At 41.3% G+C, this 20,440-nt stretch overlaps 1 protein-coding gene across 1 annotated transcript; it reads left to right on the top strand.

Moving 5' to 3' along the window:
• Nucleotides 1–7,329: 7,329 nt before the first annotated feature.
• LOC149842090 (receptor-like protein kinase 7) lies at nt 7,330–10,534 on the top strand. The gene is made up of 2 exons (XM_090001279.1): nt 7,330–9,928; nt 10,069–10,534. Exons 1-2 carry the CDS (start codon nt 7,384–7,386, stop codon nt 10,437–10,439), a joined length of 2,916 nt encoding a protein of 971 aa, XP_089857405.1. The 5' UTR covers nt 7,330–7,383; the 3' UTR covers nt 10,440–10,534.
• Nucleotides 10,535–20,440: the final 9,906 nt, after the last annotated feature.

Raw genomic sequence — 20,440 nt, 5'->3', positions numbered from 1 at the left:
GTGGACCATCCCATTTCTAATATGTATATATTGGTTATTATTTCAAATAACTCAGATTTAACTCTCACTTGAATCATCTTTATTTATGAAGGAAGTCACGCAACTCTTGGTCAGCTGCTTCAGATGCACATGCAGCAGACCGGCCTTCCCATTTATTATGGAAAAAATAAACTTTCATCGATGAGGAATTTCCTCCACCAGAAATACACTCACGTCATTCCTCCATCGACATTCCTAGAAGGGTCGTGCAATTGTCCTTTGGGTTATAGCTTGAATCTCGTGTTAGGACAACACTGCCATGACACTTAAGACTCGTAATCCATGCCACATCTTCTAGGGTCATGGTCATCTCAAAACCCCCAAACTGGAACATGTTCATCTTATGGTTCTACTTATTGACTAGGTGGGTCATGGTGTTCCAGCAATTTTCAAAATAATGTTGGTCCAGAAGGCCGCCAAAGTGCATCTTTAGTAATCGGTCCTTCTGATATTCACTCAGCTTTCTGAACTACGACAGAACTACAGGCCACATACACCGCCCTCTTAGCTTTTCACCTGTTGCTCTGCTTCTCTTCTGACCTGCCTGTAACACAAAATATCAAATCACAGTTAATTGCTACACCTAGTAATCGCTATACAGAGTAATTGCTATACAAAGTAATCGCTATCATATTAATTATTATACATAGTAATCGCTATACAGAGTAATCACTATACAAAGTAATCACTATCATATTAATTGTTAAACATAGTAATCACTATCGCAGTAATCACTATACAGATTAATCGCTATCGCAACAGTCGCTTTAAAGAGAAATCACTATACGTAATAATCGTTATACATAGTAATCGCTATATATAGTAATCACTATTCATAATAATCGCTATACATAATAATACCTACAACAGTGCATCACGACATACATTAGTGATTAACGTACCTTTGTCACACTTTTCTCCTCTTCATCCCCTCTCTTCCTCTGCTTTTGTACTTCTTCCTCCTTTCCGTTCATCGTCTGTTTTTTCCTTTTCCTTTCCTTCTCTTCCTCCTGCTTCTTCCTTTCTTTTCTTTTCTTTTCTCTTCCTCGTCCTGCTTCTTTTTTTCTCTTTCCTTCTCTTCCTCGTCCTCCTTCTCCTTCCTTTGTCTTTCCTTCTCTTCCTCGTCCTCTTTCTCCTTCATTTGCCTTTCCTTCTCTTCCTCATCTTGAATCTGCTTCATTTGCCTTTCCTTTTCCTTCTTCTTCAATTGTTTTTGTGTCTCTTTCTCCTCCTTCATCTTTTTCAACTGTCTTTGCTTCTCTTCTTCCTCCTTCTTCAATTGCCTTCGCTTCTCTTCCTCCTTATTATTCCTTTGCTTTTCCCTCTCCTCCTCCTTCTTTTGCCTTCGCTTCTCTTCCTCCTCCTTATTCTTTCTTCACTTCTCCCTCTGCTCCTCCTCCTCCTTTTGCCTTCACTTTTCTTCCTCCTTCTCCTTATTATTCCTTTGCTTTCCCCTATCCTCCACCTCCTCCTTCCTTTGCCTTGGTTTCCTTTGCTTTTTTTCATTATCCTCCTCCTTTCTTTCATTTTGCTTGTCTTTGTCATCATTCTTCTTTTTTTTTTATCGTTGGATTATCATCTTTAATATCTGATGGATTAGGCTCCAATCTATACTTTACCAGCAATTGCTCACTTTCTTTATCATTTTCAATCTTCATTATTCTGTAGTACGCTTCTACTTGATCATACAAAGCATACTCTTGGACGATTACGTCAAGAGTTTTCCCCGCTGACGACGAAGCGTTTCTTCTCTTAGGAATGAAAGCCATTGGAAACCTGCATAACACAAAAACTTACCGAGATGGCAAAGGGTGCTCCGGCGAAAGAAGATGAAGCGTTAGAATTTTTATGGAACGATTAGGGGAAAATATCGTGAAGAACTCATTTTATAGCAGAGGAGTTTAATGCATATGGGACCCGCCAAAGATTTTTTGTCAGTTCACATTTTTGGCGGTTCACGTCTTATAATAAAAGATTTTAAAATAACGTTGTTGTCTGCCACAAAGATCTGCCTTTGTTGCAAAAATATTGTCATAGTATAACGTAATCGGATTATCAAATATCATACAAATCAATATAGAAATTATTGATGATAGCTTATAAATCGATATACAGAATCAAGATAGAAATCGATATTTAGAATCAAGTCAAAATCTTAAATCGATATTAAGAATCAAAACATCTTAAATCGATATGGAAATTCCTATTGATATCTTAAAAATTGATATTTAGAATCATAATAATGTCTTAAAACGATATTAGGAATCAAAACAATATCTTAAATCGATATTAAGAATCAACATATAAATTGATATTAAGATTCAGAACAATATCTTAAATCGATTTGAAAATTCGTGTTGATATCTTTAAAATCGATATTTAGATTCAGAATATCTTAAATCGATATGTGCATTTCTATTGATATCTTAACAATCGATATTTATAATCAAAATAGTATCTTAAATCAATATTAAGAATGAAACAATATCTTAAATCCATATTAAGAATCAGCATAGAAATCAATATTAAGATTCAGAACAAAATCATAAATCGATTTGAAAAATCATATTGATATCTTAAAAATCGATATTTAGAATCAAAACAATATCTTAAATCGATATTAATAATCAAAACAATATCTTAAATCAATATAACGAATCACGATAGAAATCAATATTATACTGAATTGTTGTATCGATGATTAATATATTATGCGATATGTATATCGATGTGTAAGATATTAGGTATTTTCTAGTATCGATTTTTAAGATGATATACAAAATTTTGCTTGATATTGATTGTCCTTTCGCAAATTAATTTTATGAGCTTTGTATAAGTAAATATGTCCTACCATGATTTATACAATGACTAATTCATAAAAAGTTGAAAGAAAAATACAATAAACAAATCGACACGATGTTTAGGCATAGTAAACTATAAATCGAGTTAACTTCAACGATACATTACAACCACATTCATTTACAAAATATATGAGTGCTGCACATTCTTTGCTTCTCATGCAAATATCCTCAGTTGAACATTCTTTGCTTTCAGAGTGTTGCACATTCTTTGCTTTCAAAGATCCTCCAATGTTATCACTCCTGGCACAGAGTTCATATTCCGGCTAGCAAGAGCTCTAGAAAGGTATATGTGCAAATATGCTTCACAAACATCAACTCAGGCACTGCCCCCTTGAAGCAACTGATTCTATATGTATATTTGTCATGAAGTATATTGAAGGTAGGTAGATATTTTTCCAACTACGAATTACGGTTTGCGAACAATGGAGGGTCCGACAGTAGGAATAGATCAAATAGATGAATATCAACATCACCCTCTGTCTATCATGCAGAATATTTGTGCTTGCTCCCGTATGGCGGCAATGATTGAAGATGATTATGGTCATTATATCCTGTGTAAGCTTTGATATACTTCATGACAAATACGCCATAGTTGTATGTGTCATGAATATATCGATGTATACACAGAAGATAACAACCATAATCATCGTCGAAGATTATACAGATCTTTTCTCACGGCGTGAAACAACTACGTTATCAACATCAAAACCCATCTATCAAGCACAGGTAGAAGGAGCACATAAGAACAAAGAAGAAAAAAAAATACAAGGGAAAAGAAGAAGAAGCCAGAGGAGAAAAAAGAAGAAGAAGAAGATGCGTTGCCGCAGAAAAGAGGAAGAGAGGTTAAATAGATTAGAACTTTAGACATGGATAACGGGTCGGGTAGGGTAGGGTCGGGTCAGGTAGGGTTTTACATAGAATAGAGTTTTACACAGATCTATATTAGGGTTTTACATATAATAGGGTTTCACGCATGTGTACATAAATCAATATGACGTTTAGACTTAGTAAAGTACAAATCGATTTACAACTTGATAACTATTAAAAAGTTGTAAATCGCTATCATTGTTATATAGAAGAAGTGTTCTATCACGATCTATACAACAACAAACATTAAGTTAAAGTTGCAAATCGTTATCACTGTTTTATAGAAAAAGTGTTCTATCAAGATCTGTACATCAACGAACCTAAATCGTTAACGATTTATCCTATAGCATTTTTTGTTTACCAGCTTTGTCTACGTGAACGATATCCTATCATGATTTGCTTTTACGAGCATTTTCTACGTGAACGATATGTCGTATCATGATTTACCTAATGACTGATTCATAAAAGGCGGAAAGGAAATAGCTTTAAATAAATCAACGCAATGTTTAGACTTACTAAAGAACAAATCGACACGATGTTTAGGGTTTAAGATTTAGGGTTTAGGGTTTCGGAGTTATGGTCAAGGTTTTAGGGTTTAAGGTTAAGGGTTTAGTAATTTATTAAGGGTTTAGGGTTTAAGGTTAAGGGTTTAGTAATTTATTAAGGGTTTAGGGTTTAGCGTTAGAGTTTAATAAGATATTAAGAGTTTAGGGTTTAGAGTTTAGAGGTTTAGAGGTTTAGGGTTTAGGGTTCAGGGGTTATGGTTTAGGGCTTAGGGTTAGAGTTTAGGGTTTAGGGTTTAGGGTTAGTAATATATTAAGGGTTTAGTGTTTGTCGTTAGGGTTTAGTAAGATATTTAGGGTTTGGGGTTTAGGGGGTTATGGTTTAGGGTCAGGGTTTAGGGTTCAGGGGTTAGGGTTTAGGGTTAGGGTTTAGGGTTTATGATTTAAGGTTTAGGGTTTAGGCTTTATGATTTAGGGTTTAGGGTTTCCGGAAAAGGGTTTAGGGTTTAGGGTTTAGGGTTTAGGGTTCAGGGTTTCAGGTTTAGGGGTTATGGTTTAGGGTTTAGGATTGGGGTTTAGGGTTTAGGGTTTAGGGTTAGATACTTGTAATATGTAATTGAAACCTGTGTATGAAGAATAACAATTGTAGGGACACGAGGTAGCCATTTGCGTGTTCAAATCGTTGCTCCTTTAGTGATTTCTATGGAAATCGCTTTAAAGCGTCGTACCGGTAATTAAATAGCTGTCACGTGAATCGCTATCATCAACAATTATAAATCACTATTGCATCAAACGTATAAATCGTTTCTAATTTAAACGTACAAATCACTACTTCAAACTTACAAGTCGATGTATAAATCACACCCTTTATAAGTACATATTGTTGTAACGTTTGGGCTTCAACAGTAAACCTCGTTGTACGATTTAGCAAACTTGAGTACAAATCTTGGTAACTTTATATATCATAAATCGCTATTGCGTTAAATATATAAATCGTTGCTGCTTTAAACATATAAATCATAACTCATAAATCATAAATCATGTCGATTTGGCTTTGTTACCAAAATATGTGTCATTCAATATCTGATGGATCAGGCTTCACGATTTGTATTTATGATTTATGAAGTTACCACGATTGCTGTTGTCCAGGGTTTGTGAGGCATAACAGTACTTACGTTTATCGTATCGATTTGTAATATGAATAAGCGATTATGCTGAATTATCGTATCAATTTGTAGTATATTATGCGATATCTACATCGATGCGTGTGTTCAAATCGTTGCTCATTTAACGATTTCTATTAAACTCGTTGCACATTATTTGAAGTATGAATCATTGTAAATAGATATTATGTGTTTGCTAGTGTCAATTATTACGATATTTGTCGTATGACACATGTCAAAATATGCTAATACTATAAATTGTTACTTTTATTGGCATGGTAAATAATAACTCGAAGATCATTACAAATAACTGAATCACCTTTCCTTTGGCAGGGTTAACCCATTCTTTGTAAAGATCTTCAATTATTTCTCTTCGATGAGTATGTACAACCACCAATTGAAACAATATTGAACATAACAAACATCTGAGAAACTGTATCGATTTGAATGGGGCAGTGAGCTGCCATTACGAATGAGCTTGTTTGCTTGTAAAGGATATATGGGATCTGACCCCTGATACAGAGTTGTTGCCAGAACTTCTACAGAAAAACATGGAGCTACCAGTTATAGAGTATAGTTTTGAATATGCTCTTATTGATTTAATATTTGATAGATCCTCAGCTGCACGACAAAGGGTGGTCCGACAACAGACGATGATAAAAGGTGGTCCGGCAGTAGACGATGGTAAAAGGTGCTCTGACAACAGACGGCGACAAAGGGTGCTCCTACGGCAGCAGACGGTGCAAAGGGTGCTCTTCCGAAGGTGTAAGGGTGATTCAGAACAGAGGGGGTGACATATTTCGAGGTTGCACCTCTTCAAGCAGAGGTGTTGCTTAGGGCGAAAACAAAAGGTTATCCTTCATTTTTTGGCTGAAGGAGATTTTGGTACATTACTCGAAACGTCGTTTCATGGCGCTAATGGTGGGAAAGGATACTTTAGTCTTTGCAAACACACCGAACTTCGATGCTAAGTGATGCAGACACACATGGGGAAACGAGCCCCACGTGCTTACATACGTGGCGCTCATTCAAACCCGAGAACACGCACCTGCTTGTTCCGGGGGGAAACATATAACCTGCTTCGGTTATCAAAGCTTGAAAGATTTATTTTGGCCATTTAGAGACTCATTTAAAAATGAAAGGTAGTTCATCTAATGCATAATGCATGCTTTCAAGCAAGCTATTAATATATGTATATAAGATTAATACCTTAATTTAGGTTATCAAGGATAGTTAAGAGATAAGACTATTTATGGCCTCCTCTCACGCACGTGTGTCGCACCGAGAAGCCAGCGTGTTCATCCCTCTCTCTTGCTAGTTAACTCCAGCCAGGCACTTGGGCAGCCCATGAAGGTCCTCCTTCTTTCTGTTATTACCAAAAAGATCCTCGCCACGTTCGGGCAACTTTTCATCCGTCTCCCCTTATTCAAGAAGGGTATTATGGTAAAATAAAAAGATAATAGAGCAGCCAAGCCAACGACGAGAGAGAGAGAGAGACAAAGAAGGTTCTCTCATTCCCTACCGTCGCTCATCAGGAGGTCATGCTGAACATGAGCGTTTTTGCTCGTGCTGACATCGTGGCCGTATGTTTGCATTTTGGATGAATGCCACGTGGTTTTGTTGACTTTTGAGCTTTTTAAAATGCAAATCGGATGGCGACGATGTCAGCATGAGCAAAAACGCTCATGTTCAGCATGACGTAATCCGCTTCCCGCTCATCATCCCTTCGAAACCAGCCATTCAAAGATGGGGCCCATCCATTCATATGACGAGACTTCGAGAATCAAATCCATACCTCAGCAGTCCACCTACCTTTAAGAAAAAGAAGACAGCAGTGGACCCACCATCCCCTCCAAAGCGGATCGCATTAGGACAACTGAACTGAGGAGGACGCTAAAAAGGATAAGTGGACAACTCGTAATCGGACTCTGCTCCCCACCACCGCCAAACATGACCGCCGATTTCCTCCGGCGAGGGTTGCTCCCGGCGCTGCTGTTTATCTGCTGCTTTTCCGTCGTCGTAAGCTCCCAACTGACTCGCGCGCTGCTCGACCTCAAGTCCGCTCTCCGAGCCTCCTCACCCACCGAGGTCTTCGACACGTGGCGGGAATCCGACGGTTCTCCTTGTAATTGGACTGGAATCTCTTGCGACTCGGACGGATACGTGATCGGGATCGACCTTCACGGCCGGAACCTCACCGGAATCTTCGCACTCGACTCGCTGTGCAGGATTCCCACGCTGGAGAGGCTCAGCCTGTCGAAGAATTCCCTGAGGGGAGGCATCTCCCCTTGGATCAACAACTGCACCGGTCTCCAGCATCTCGACCTGTCCTACAATCAGTTCGCCGGTCCGGTGCCGGAATTATGGAACCTAGCCGGCCTCAGGGTTCTCAACCTCTCGGAAAACGGATTCTCCGGCCCGTTTCCGGCGAGATCACTGCTGAACAAAACGAGCCTCGCATGGCTGAGCCTCGGAGATAACCCCTTCGACAGGAGCCCCTTCCCGGAGGAGATCCTCGGCCTCCTGCAGCTCCGTTGGATCTTCCTTACGAAAACAAACCTGAGAGGTAGGATCCCGCCGGAGATCGGCAACCTGACGAAGCTCGTAAACCTGGAGCTCGCCAGTAACGGGCTCTCCGGCGAGATCCCGGTGGAGATAACGAAGCTGAAGAACCTCTGGCGGCTGGAGCTCTATAACAACTCCTTCTCCGGGAAGCTCCCGACGGGCTTCGGAAACCTCTCGAATCTGGAGTACTTTGACGCCTCGACAAACTCTCTGGAGGGAGATCTCTCAGAGTTGAGGCACCTAACGAAGCTCCAATCTCTACAGCTCTATCACAACAATCTCTCTGGCCCGATCCCACCAGAATTCGGTGATCTCAGGAACCTCGTGAACCTCTCTCTGTTCTCGAATTGGCTCGCTGGTACTCTGCCGCCGAAGCTCGGCAGCTGGTCGGAGTTCGACTTCATCGACGTCTCGGACAACCTCCTAACCGGCCCGATCCCGCCGGACATGTGTGCAAAGGGAAACATGAAGAAATTGCTTATCCTCGACAACATGTTCTCCGGCGGGATTCCGGCCACCTATGCCAATTGTAGCTCGATGATCCGCATCCGAGTGCAGAACAACTCGCTTTCCGGCAATGTTCCGGCCGGAATCTGGGGTCTGCCGAACATCGTGATCATCGACCTCCGATCGAATTCCTTCGAAGGACCAGTGACTTCGGATATCAAGAATGCTCTATCACTCGCTCAGCTCTTCATCTCTAACAACAACTTCTCCGGCAGCCTCCCGTCGGAGATCTCGCAAGCGACGTCCTTGATGTCGATCGACGCAAGCTTCAACCGTTTTTCCGGCGAGATTCCGGCAACCATTGGCAAACTCCAGAAGCTCAACAGCCTCGTGCTCCAGGAGAACGGGTTCTCCGGCAGCCTGCCGGACTCCCTGGGCTCATGCGTCTCCTTAGACGAGTTAAATCTCGCTGGAAATATCTTCTCTGGCGCTATTCCGTCCACCTTGGGAAACATTCAGGGTTTGAACGCACTCAACCTCTCGCGGAACGAACTCTCCGGAGAGATCCCGGTGAGTTTGTCGTCGTTGAAGCTGAGCATTCTGGACCTCTCCGACAACCGACTCACGGGGCCCATCCCTCCGGGGCTCGCCAACGAGGCGTACGACGGAAGCTTCGCGGGCAACCCCGGCCTCTGCGACGAGAAGATCGGGATACTCCGGCCGTGCTCTTCCGGTTCCGATAGGTCTTCGTACCGGGCCCTGATCGCGTGCCTCGTCGTCGTCACCGCCTTCCTCGTGTCGATCGGCTTCTTCCTCCAATTCAAGCGAGGAAAATCGAAGAGCTGCCTTCCCAGAGAGGACTCGTGGGATGTCAAGGCGTTCCGGGTCCTGACGTTCACGGAGAAGGAGATCATCAACGCCATCAAGGAGGAGAACCGGATCGGAAAAGGCGGCTCGGGCGAGGTGTACAGAGTCGACCTGGCGAACGGGAGCACGGTGGCCGTGAAGCATCTCGCGACCCCCGAGACGGAGACGAGCAGCAGCAGCGCCGCGGCGGCGATGCTGCGGAGGAGGACCGATACGGGGAAGCGGCGGGAGTTCGAGGCGGAGGTAGCGGTGCTGAGCTCGATCCGCCACGTGAACGTGGTGCAGCTCTTCTGCAGTATCACGAGCGAGTACGGGTCGAGCCTGCTGGTGTACGAGTACCTGCGGAACGGTAGCCTCTGGGACCAGCTGCACGGCGGGCGGGGAAAGGAGGGACTCGACTGGCGCACCCGCTACCGGGTCGCCGTCGGGGCGGCCAGGGGGCTGGAGTACCTCCACCACGGCTGCGACCGGCCTGTCATACACCGCGACGTCAAGTCGAGCAACATCCTGCTGGACGAGTTCTTCCGGGTTCGGATCGCCGACTTCGGCCTGGCGAAGGTCGCCAAGGATGAGTCCACCCATCTGGTCGCCGGGACGCATGGCTACATCGCTCCTGGTAAGCTCTCTTCAAAGTTTCAAATCCCCCGAGTCGAATGGGGAACCGGACCGGTTTCTCAGTCTCGGTTAAAAAGATCTACTTTCTCACCTTACTCGTGTGTGAAAACTCTTAACATTATTTACGCGTCTTCTTGGCAGAATATGCGTACACGTACAAAATAAACGAGAAGAGCGACGTGTACAGCTTCGGGGTGGTTCTGATGGAGCTTGTGACCGGAAAAAGGCCGATCGAGCCAGAATTCGGCGAGGACAAAGACCTGGTTCGCTGGATATTGGGTAGGATCGCCGGCAGGCAGAGCATCGGGGAGCTGGTGGATCCCAGGATCCCAGAAGAGCTTAGGGAGGAGGCAATCAAGGTGTTGAGAGTGGGAGTCCTTTGTACGGTCAAGCATGCAAGTTTGAGGCCCAGCATGAGGAGGGTGGTTCAATTGCTGGAGGAGGTTGGCGGAGACCTCCAGCCTTCCTCAACTCCGCGGGCGGATCAGGTGCAATCGCGTTGCACACTTTGAGTGTGGCGCTGCACCTGTTCGCCCTTCATCTTTGGCTGACAGCCTGTCAGTCGTAGGGTCCCAACAGCCAGATGAAGGGCAGTCGGGTGCAAAGCGTGGAATGTGATCGTACCTGTTTTGCCGTCACCAAGTAGGAGGAGAACCATCCAAAGAAAGCTCATTTTGATCACAACCAATGACGAGGGTAGGGCAATAGAACGCGGGCCCTACTCAAAATGGTGGTGAACAATTTTTGGATTTTCCATTGGTAGAGGAAAAAGTAGGGTGCGTCTTAAACCCAGAATCAGATAGACCCAACTTTTGTGCATAATAATATGATGTCCATGCTTTTGAGTTTTCATACTTAGCGGGCTCATTAAAAAGTGACATGGAATCATTGGAACGTGTGTCACATGCACAGTCAGTGTGAGAATAAAAGAGGGCATTTTCGGTATTTATTAGCACTGACCCAGGATTTAATTTAACTTGCTCCTTATTTTAACGATCGCATGCGGACTGTGGTGAAGAAAAGCAAACCCGAGATATTTTTTGGATATAAATTCTCGACATTGGTCTCCTTTGAGTTGTGCAACGTTAAAGCGTCAAAGCTTAATTAATGCTCAGCGGATTAAATTCTTCTCCGTTCTCCGTTCTAGAAAAAGTTATAAACGGGTTGGATCTATGTTGACCCGACTTTGGATCCAGCCTTCCATGAGTGAATCCCGTTATAGATCCATATCCAACTCAGGAAACATGGTGAAGTTTTTTATTTGGATATGATATCATGATATGCGCCCAATCATTGGATCCTCAAAAAATAGACCGAATAATATATGTTGATTTTCCTGTAAAATATATTAAACAGGCCAAGTCAGACCCACTTCCGACCCGGTTCTGAACCCACTTGTTTATCCAATTCTTACTAAACTTGTCATTACTTGTTATGAGTCCCCCTTTTTATAAAACAGAACTTTTTTTTTTTAAAGCCAAGCTGGGGTTAGGCCGACCCCTACCAGAACAACAGCCGCCCCATGTGGTAGAGGGATTGGATCCTGGGCCTTCAGCTTGACACAGGACCCCACTTACCACATAGGACTTTTTTTTATTGAACCGCATCCGCCCAAATTTCCTTTCGGCTGGTCAGAATCAGATAAAAATCCCGACCCACTTGCGTCCTAAGGGTACGTTTATGTGTCACGGAAAATGGGTATTTTATGCAAAAATGCATCGACAGGCATGTGTTTTTTCAATAAAACCTTTAAAAATGAACAAAATCTGAAACCCTTTTTTTTCAAAACTTCAGCAAAAAAGCACGTTTCTTTAGATAAATGATTAAGTCACAAAGAATTATATTATAAAAATTATGTTTCAAAAAAACTCAATTATGAATCTAATAGGATCTGATCAAAATATTTCTTGAATCTAAAGCTCATAGTTCCTAAGCCCTAACTTGTTTTTTCAAGGATTTGACCTTTTTTTTTATAAAATCAAAAGTGAATTAAATCCATATATATTGTTTGCCCATTTTTGTGCCATTTTTTTCCAACCATCCTTTTGAATAGGGATTACAATGGATTGGGGAAAATGGGGATGGAAGACATGAAACGAGGATGAAGGTTAAAATCAAAACCCATATAGGGATGGACTTATGTTTTTCCCCTCCTCGCCCCATTTGAACCAGGGATAGACGGCTAGCCTTTCAGGAAATTGCTCAAATGATGTCTGAGTTGCTTTGTCTTTGTTGAATTACTTATTTACATGACCTGAAGTATACAAATTAGAGGGCTATAAAAGTGATATTCAATGACCTGAAGGAAAAAAAAATGCCATTTTCGTTCAAATACTTTTTAGGATTAGAATGTGAAAAGATATTGGTCGTGCTACTATTGAATCCTGAATACCCAAATAGCTTGTGCAGTTTATACTTCTGATTCAGATTCGGATGGAAAAACCCTTGAGGTCCTTTTTTATCATCAGGGTTGGATTCGGGACAGATCCTGCCAAATCTGAATCCAGTTCGGAGATGCAAACAGTAGCTAGATTCTAATCAGATCCGAATCCGAATTCCAAACTACATGCGGTAATATTGAATCTGAAAAAAAAAGACTATTTACACATAAAAAAAAATGTATTGGGGCCCAATTTTGATTTGGATCAACTTTAAATTTGACTTAAAATGCTGATCCTAATCCAACCCAAATTGAAAAGTAATCTGATTGAACATATGTGAATCCATATATGGATTTTACTTGAAAGATCTACATCCGAAGAAAACATGTTGGTCTCGGATCAGATATCTTGGCAGCCCTAGGGGGAAATACAACCAACTTCAGCCTTGTGACAAAGAATCTCCCAATGGTTTTTTTTTTCTGTCAAGTGACAAACCACGGTTGCTTTTGGTGAGGAAGGAAGAACCCCTGTGGGGCCAAATCATTATTCATTTTTGGCATAAGTTCCAATAAGTCCAAGGCATTTATTGCGGATTTATATTCTTAATTTATGCAGGTTGTGTGAGAAACGATTTCCGCGAAGCCAAGGACTTTGGCGTGATGCAATATAGGCCTTCAATTAGTGAAAACATGCGTCTTATCAAGGCCATTTTATGTGGAAAACGATTAGTAAGTTTGGTATGTTTGTCGTGTATGGCATAGATGATTATGGGTCATGGCAGTGGACCGGGGCGGGGGACAAGGTCTCCACCCTTGCCCCATCTCAAAATTCTGCCTTTTATCTCCTACTCCCTTCTTGTACGGGTTTTGATTTTAACCCTCCATTCCCGGTTCAAACAAGGCGAGGTGGGGAGGTCCCGTTTTTTCCCGGTCCACTGCCATCCCTAAAGGCATTTTAGTTATTTTACTAATGGGGATCGAGGACGGGATGGGGCAGGGCGGGAGAAAGCGTAAGTCCATTCCCTGCCTCCATCTCCAAAAGGGTTTTGATTTTAACCTTCATCCCCGCCTCCATCCCCGGTCCAAACGGGGCAAGTTGGGTCCGGGCTCAGTTTTCCCCCGGTTCACTGCCATCCCTATAGATGATTAATTTTTTCATCATTTTTCTAAAGCCAACACAAATTAATAAATAAATAAGCACGCGTTTGTGTTTATTTTTCAAATCCCCTCATTCTTGGTTGAAACGATGGAACTCACTTGTTGCAGGTAGTTTTGTAATTTTTCTTTTTTATTGTTGAGATTTTGCCAAAAATGCAAGATTTATGAAAAAAATTCAAATTCTCGCGAGTTTTTAACGTTTGTCAATATGGTACCAAAGATTTGAGTTGATACAAATGGTTGAATTAACAATTATTTGAGTTGAAATAAATTCGATTTGGTTGTTTTTGTGACAAAAAAGATATAAAAAAAATCCATTTAGGGACAACCTTTTGCCCTTAATTTCTTGTTTAGAATGAGCCAAAGTTTTACTGCTGTCAAACCAATGCCTGCATTTATTGTTATCCTTTTAACTCATGTTAAATTATAAGTCAAATTACAATAGTTACCTTCATTATTAATTAAGAGTTTAAACTATGTTTTTTGTTTATAAAGATGAATGAGTAATTTTCAATTTTCATATAAGAACTCACGTTTTCATATAAGAACATGTGTCCGGTTAGGCTAAAACTAGATAATGGAAGGGATTGGCTCACTTGAACCGGGTCAAAACCAAGCCGGCAGAGTAGCCTACTTTCTCACAAGGAAGAGGGGCTGAGGTTAGGGTTTCATCTATGGTTGAAGTATGGGGAAGCCATATGCTATGAGACGGCCAGCAAGAGCCCAAACATTGTTCGTTGAACTGTTCAAAGCAGTGCTTAGAATTGAATCGAATCAACCCCTTCTCGATTCTATAAAGGGGTTCGGACCCCTTAAAAATCAGATGATTCAAGCCCGGTCTGCATGAATCAACTGTGAATCTACCTATATATAAGTTTTTTTATTGTTTTTTTCTGATTTCTTTTTTTTAGCTTGTTTTCTAATAGAGTTATTCAAACCGATTCGATTTGATCACTGATTCTGGCTTTTTTTTTTTTTTTTTTGGAAAAAATGACTCTGTTCAAAAACTGATTCTAACAACATTGGTTCAAAGCTTTTTATGGTGTCAAGGTTTCTTTTCATTAATGTGCCATTTCTATTAGAGATAAGGCCAAAATGGTGAAGATTACTATATATTTTTTGTTGGCTACTTACAAGTCAGATTTTTGTGCAAGGATCTATCATAATTTAGTAGGTGATGTCCTTTCAAAATCAAATGTCAAATATTGAGGCCACAACCAGTTTCTCCGGCATGGTTTTTTTTGGAGGGTAAGTGGGTATGAGTTTGAAGTTTGTAGGGTGTCTTGATAGTGACATGGTTTTGTACCCCACTCGGGGCTTACCTTGCAAGGGGGCGGTCCCATTAAGTGACCCGGTTCTCGATGAGGGTTTTAATTCATCAAAGAAAAAAAAAATATGAAGGCTGATTAGGGAGGTGAGGACTGGAAAGAAAATAGAGATAAATGAAAGCAGTTTTCCACAATCAGGGATACTCAAAATTACTTTTGGTTGTTTGGTAAACTGAAATTGAGCCAAACAGAAAACTAAGCATGGAACCTTCGTCCGTTTTTGGTCGTTTAGTAGTTTGAATGAGCTTAGATAGGATGCGATCGGTAAAATTTTGATACAACAGAATGACTTTGACTAGTTAAAAGATGGATTTAACCCCAAGAGTAATTAAGATGTTTGAGACCCCAAGGATCAAGTACATATCCTCAAGCGAGGTAAGTAGACAATAATTAAAACAAAAAATGTGTTGGGTTCGTACTGCAACAACAACTTTTTGTATGTAACCATGACTCCAAAATCCTACAAATAGTATGTTTCACAAAATATGCATCTTACAAATTTAAACTAGTAGTTTTAGAAGAAATTCTCAAATCTAAGAGATTTAGATTTTGTTTGACCTTAAAAATCTACAAGCCCACCTTCCTAATGATTTTCCTAATTTGATTATTGCCCAGTTCGGTGTCCTAGGAGCCCAGAGGAATAATCTAAGCCAACCTAAGGCATTAGGTCATGTTTGGTGGCTTGTCCAGGATTAGAAGAAATCAACAAAAAAGATAGAACATAACACAGTTTATTAAGTAACAACTGTACCAAGTTCAACATTTGTTTGGATTATATTCTGATGTTGTATTCAAAATATCTTTTGTTTCTTTTCATAACAAGGGGTGAAACGATAATAACATGCATATATGGATGCGGCGTACGGTGTTGTTTGCTGCGTCCAATGTTTGTTACAAAAGGTGTGAAAAAGAGGCTTTTCATCCCACGCGATGAGGGGCAGGTTATATGTTCCTCCCCCAAGGAACACCCATTCCTGGGTCCCCACTGAGCGCTGCGTGGCACTCAGTGGGGTGTGGGGGGAGCTGTATACTACGCAACACCCTCTCTGCACGATGTGTGGGATGCACCATTAAATATACTCTTAGGGAGCGTTCCTTACACTCCCACCTACGAGTGTCAATAGGTCAGGTTTGGTTCAGACCTAGCTAGGTGTAACCAGACTTGGACCCGAATTTTGAGTATGGTATCGGGTTCGGACCTGACTCTAATCAGGTCTACTATAAGAAAAACCATAACCAAGCCCGATAAAAACTACACCTGGACCATACCTGGTAAAACCATATTTTTTTATCATTTTTACATTGAAAATTTGCAGGTCTTAATCGAAACTCGGGTCAAGTCTAGGTCTAGTATAAAATTTCACAAACTATACCCAGGTTCATGTCTTAATTGAACCTTTAGGTTCAGACCTGAGTCTTAATCAGATCTTATTATTTATCACCATACCCGGACCCTACAGGGTTTGGTTCGCCCGATCCGTTGACACCCCTACTCCCACCCAGTGAAACCCTCTTTCCTTTGAAAGGGTCACTTTTGAGGGAAAGTGCTTTCCCATGAGGGGAGGTATAAATAGGGGTGCAACTAGGTCTGGTATTCCCAACCCAACCTGGCATCCCAAACCGACTATACCCAACCCAACTCGATTTTATGGACCCATGAGATCATGGTCGGATCCAAAATATAGACCAGCAATGAAAGTAGGTTGGGTCTTGGGTATTGCAAATGAAGACCCAAATTCGTTTTGAACCGACCCAAATGCTTCTCCACATTGTAAAACCGAAACGACTCGATTATGTACTCGAACCAATTTTATTCTTAAACTGACCCAAACCCAAACCCACTTTGTAAGTGAACCAACTCAAACCCAAACTAATTATGTACCCAAACCCGTTTTATAATTGGTAGTACTAGAAAATAACTAAAATAATTGATAAATATTATGTTATAAAATAAATTAAATTTTAAAGATGTTGATAAACTTAGTATTCATATGTATATCCTTTAGTGATCAAAACTTTAATTCATTTGTTTTTAGATACTTTCCTTTACCTTATTACCTTATGGCATGAAAATTATTGGGTTGAAGTGATTCCCAATTGTAAAGTATAATACTCATGAATTCGTTGAAATTGATACCTTTTTTATATCATATATCATTGATTTATTTTTATTTCAACTTCTAATGATTGGTTGGTATGAAAATATAATTTTTATATTTACAATTTGATATTATTTAGAATAGTGAATAAACTTCTCATTTGTTATCATATAATCTTCTTAATGAATAATTAATTTTATTATTTTACATATTTTTTAATGTCTTCAACCAGAGGGCTCCCTTTGGGCTTTGGTGTTGATGACCCCACTCAAGCTTTAGCTAGCAGGAGTGGGGATTAAGTGACCCAATTCTCAGCGATAGTTTCTCATCATAAAAAAAGGTCTAGAATACAAATCATGTCAAGACCCAAGCTAAAAAATGAACCCGTTAAGGCCTGAACCAATGATACCCAAACTCGTTAACCCATATGGGTCTACTTTTTTAAGCAATACCCAAACATGAACCCAATCCGAATCAAAATGAGTATTAAGGACTCGACCCAATTATACGTACCCGGACCCATTAACATATATTGGTTCACAATTACTAACTGTACCCGAACCCGAATTAGATTGGATTTGGTTTAGGTTTTATTTTTAAAGGCAAGTCAAAATCGAGTATAATAAGACCTAAACGGACTCTGACCCAGTACTACCCCTCGGTATATGAACCTATTTTGACAGAAAAGGTGTTCTTTTTATTTATTATGTGGGTCCCACCACATATTTGTTTCATCCTTTACCCGGAAGACGCTCCATCTCCCATGAAAGAAAGAGATCATCTCTCATAAGAAACACATTAGATGATGATTCTCTACTTGGTGTTTCCAAATGATGCAATGGGGATCTGTTGCAAATCTTTTTATATAAGTTTTTTTTAGCAAATTGCCCCTGGTGATTTGCAAAATAATTATACCATTTTGCAAATCGGTCCAGCCTTTTCATTTACTTTTGCAAATTAGTCCCTGAAGATAACAACGGTAGGTTTTCCTGAGTAACTGTTAAGGGCATGCAAATTGATAGTTCTTCCCTCAATGGGGACATTTTGCGAAAAACAAATAAGACAGGGACGGGTTTGCAAAAATTGAAGAAAATAACCATTCTATCCTCAGTGAGGATCGTTTGTTTAGCTCTGAACGTGTAAGCCCATATCTTTTTAGTGTTTGTTTTTGTCCTCTGTTTAGATGAGCTTTGTCACTTATAGTTGCCAAAATGTTATGGTATAGATAGTATGGCGTAGCTAAATTTGCTCAGGTGAGGTGTGAGTTTGCACGAGTGGGTCTGAAAGTGCTGTAGCATTTGATGGTTGGTGGGGGTTGTGGGGTTGAGAATGATCTGGGCTGAGGGTGGGTAGGGTGCAATATAGACTAGTGAAATGTTATGGTATAGATATTTCTTTGCTTCGCCCAAGTAGTTGACCTTATAACGAAGGATCTTACTGAGGTGCTTCTCGATCCGTTGTGCTGCCCGGACCTTCTGCATGATGGGAGCGCGTTGTGACACACTGCGTTCTGGATCTCCATCGTCTAGATGAAACTGCTTGAAGTTGCACATGTGAAACATCAAGTGCACATTGAAGTCTGGGAGCAACTCCAGCTTATACGCCATCTTGCCCACCTTCTTTGTGATGGTGAAGGGTCCCTCATACTTTCTGTGCAGTCCACGGTGCTGCCTGTGGAAGATGTCTGTGCATCCTGGATATAACTTCACCAACACTTGGTTCCCAACTTGGAACCCAGCGGACTGACGATGCTTGTCAGCCCACTTTTCCATTCTCTTTGTTGTCTTGTATAAGAATGCCTTCGCCAACTCATTCTGCTTGTGTCAGTCACAAACAAACTGATAGGCGAAGGATGGCCTTTCCTTTTCTTGTGCGACAAGAGTGTACGGGGTAAGTGGCTATTGCCCCATGGCTATCTCAAACAGTCTGTGGTCTAAAGACTCACTCTTCTGTACATTGTAACAAAATTGTGCCACGTCAAGGAGCTTCACCCAATTTTTCTGATTGACACTAACAAAATACCTAAGGTACTGCTCAAGTATCCCGTTGATGCACTTTGTCTGCCCATCTGTCTGTGGATAGAAGCTTATTGAAAACAACAAATCAGAGTCAAGTAGTCAAAATACTTCAAGCCAAAACTTACCCATGAAGCGAGCATCACAGTCACTCACAATGCTCTTTGGTATGCCCAACTGCTTCACCACATGCTTTACAAACAATTCTGCAGTCTTCTCTGCAGGGCACTCCTTAAAAGCTGATATGAAGGTGATATATTTTGAGAAACGATCCACCACAACCAAAATAGAATTGAGGCCCTCTACCTTTGGTAAACTAACAATGAAGTATATGAAGATGTTATTCCAAGGACGTTCTAAAATTGGTAGAGGCTTAAGGAAACTGACAACCTTCTTGTTTGTCTCCTTATCTTGCTGGCAGATGAGGCATGTCCGCACATACCCATCAACGTTGTCCCTCATCTGCAGCCAATAGTAGCCGCACTCAAGGAGTGCTAATGTCCATTCCTGACCAGAATGGCTAGCCCACAGTGTATCGTGGCACTCCTTAAGCAGTTCTCAGCGGAATCTTTCCCACCGTGGCACGAAGATATGCCCCCCTTTTGTCATAAGAAGGTCGTCCTGTAACCAAAATCGTCGAGTCTTCCCTGTCTGCGTCAAAGAAACAAGGCGTTGTGCAGTCAGATCCTGCTGCGTACCTTTGTGGATGCGGCTCAACAATATGTCTTCCAAATGCACTTCAGAAAGCTCCGTGCATGGAACTACCAGTTCAGCCCTACAGCTCAGAGCATCTGTCACAGCATTGGCCTTTTCAACTTGTACTCTAAGGTAAAGTCGAGCTCAGCCAAAAATATCTACCACCAAGCTTATTTAGGCGTTAGCTTCTTCTATGTCTGAAAATAACTTGTGGTCACATTATCTGTCTTGACGACGAACTCAGCACCCAAGAGGTAGTGCTGCCAAGTCCTGAGGTAATACACAATGGCAGTCATCTCATATTCATGCACTGTGTAACGCCTCTCTGCATCCTTCAGCTTGTGACTCTCATATGTGATCGAATGACCATCTTGCATAATAACTCTACCAATGGCAAAGTTTGAGGCATCCGTGTGGACTTCAATAGTCTCGAATGGTCGAGCAGTCGCAGCACTGGCTCCCTCACTAAGGCTTTCTTCAAGTCATCGAAGGCATCTTGAGACGCTTCTTTTTAGAGTCATACCTGATTTTTCTTTAACAAATCGGTGAGAGGCGCAACAATGAGGGAATAGCCTTCGATGAAATGACGATAGTAGTTCGCCAAACCAAGGAATGACCACAATTCTAGCACTTTGCTTGACAGAACCCATTTCTGGATAGCCCTTATCTTTTGTCCATCCATACGCAGCATACCACGCCCCACAACGTGGCTAAGGAAGCCGATCTTTTTCTGAAGAGACACTTCTCTTGTCTGACATAAAGGTCATTCTCTTTCAACACTTAAAACATTGTTCGCAAGTACCTGACATGTTTTTCTATGTTGTTGTTATAGATCAT

The sequence above is a fragment of the Nuphar pumila genome, chromosome 3, assembly GCF_984573655.1.
Source record: "Nuphar pumila chromosome 3, dmNupPumi1.hap1.1, whole genome shotgun sequence".
In the NCBI taxonomy this organism is placed as follows: Eukaryota; Viridiplantae; Streptophyta; class Magnoliopsida; order Nymphaeales; family Nymphaeaceae; genus Nuphar; species Nuphar pumila.
Note: the sequence above shows the minus strand (reverse complement) of the source record. Positions and strands in the feature narration are given on the sequence as shown.

Bases quoted from the DNA above. Each gene is read 5' to 3' on its own strand.
- LOC149842090 (XM_090001279.1), top strand. From the start codon at position 7,384: ATGACCGCCGATTTCCTCCGGCGAGGGTTGCTCCCGGCGCTGCTGTTT. The intron at 9,929-10,068 runs GTAAGCTCTCTT...TCTTCTTGGCAG, and splicing joins GCATGGCTACATCGCTCCTG to AATATGCGTACACGTACAAA.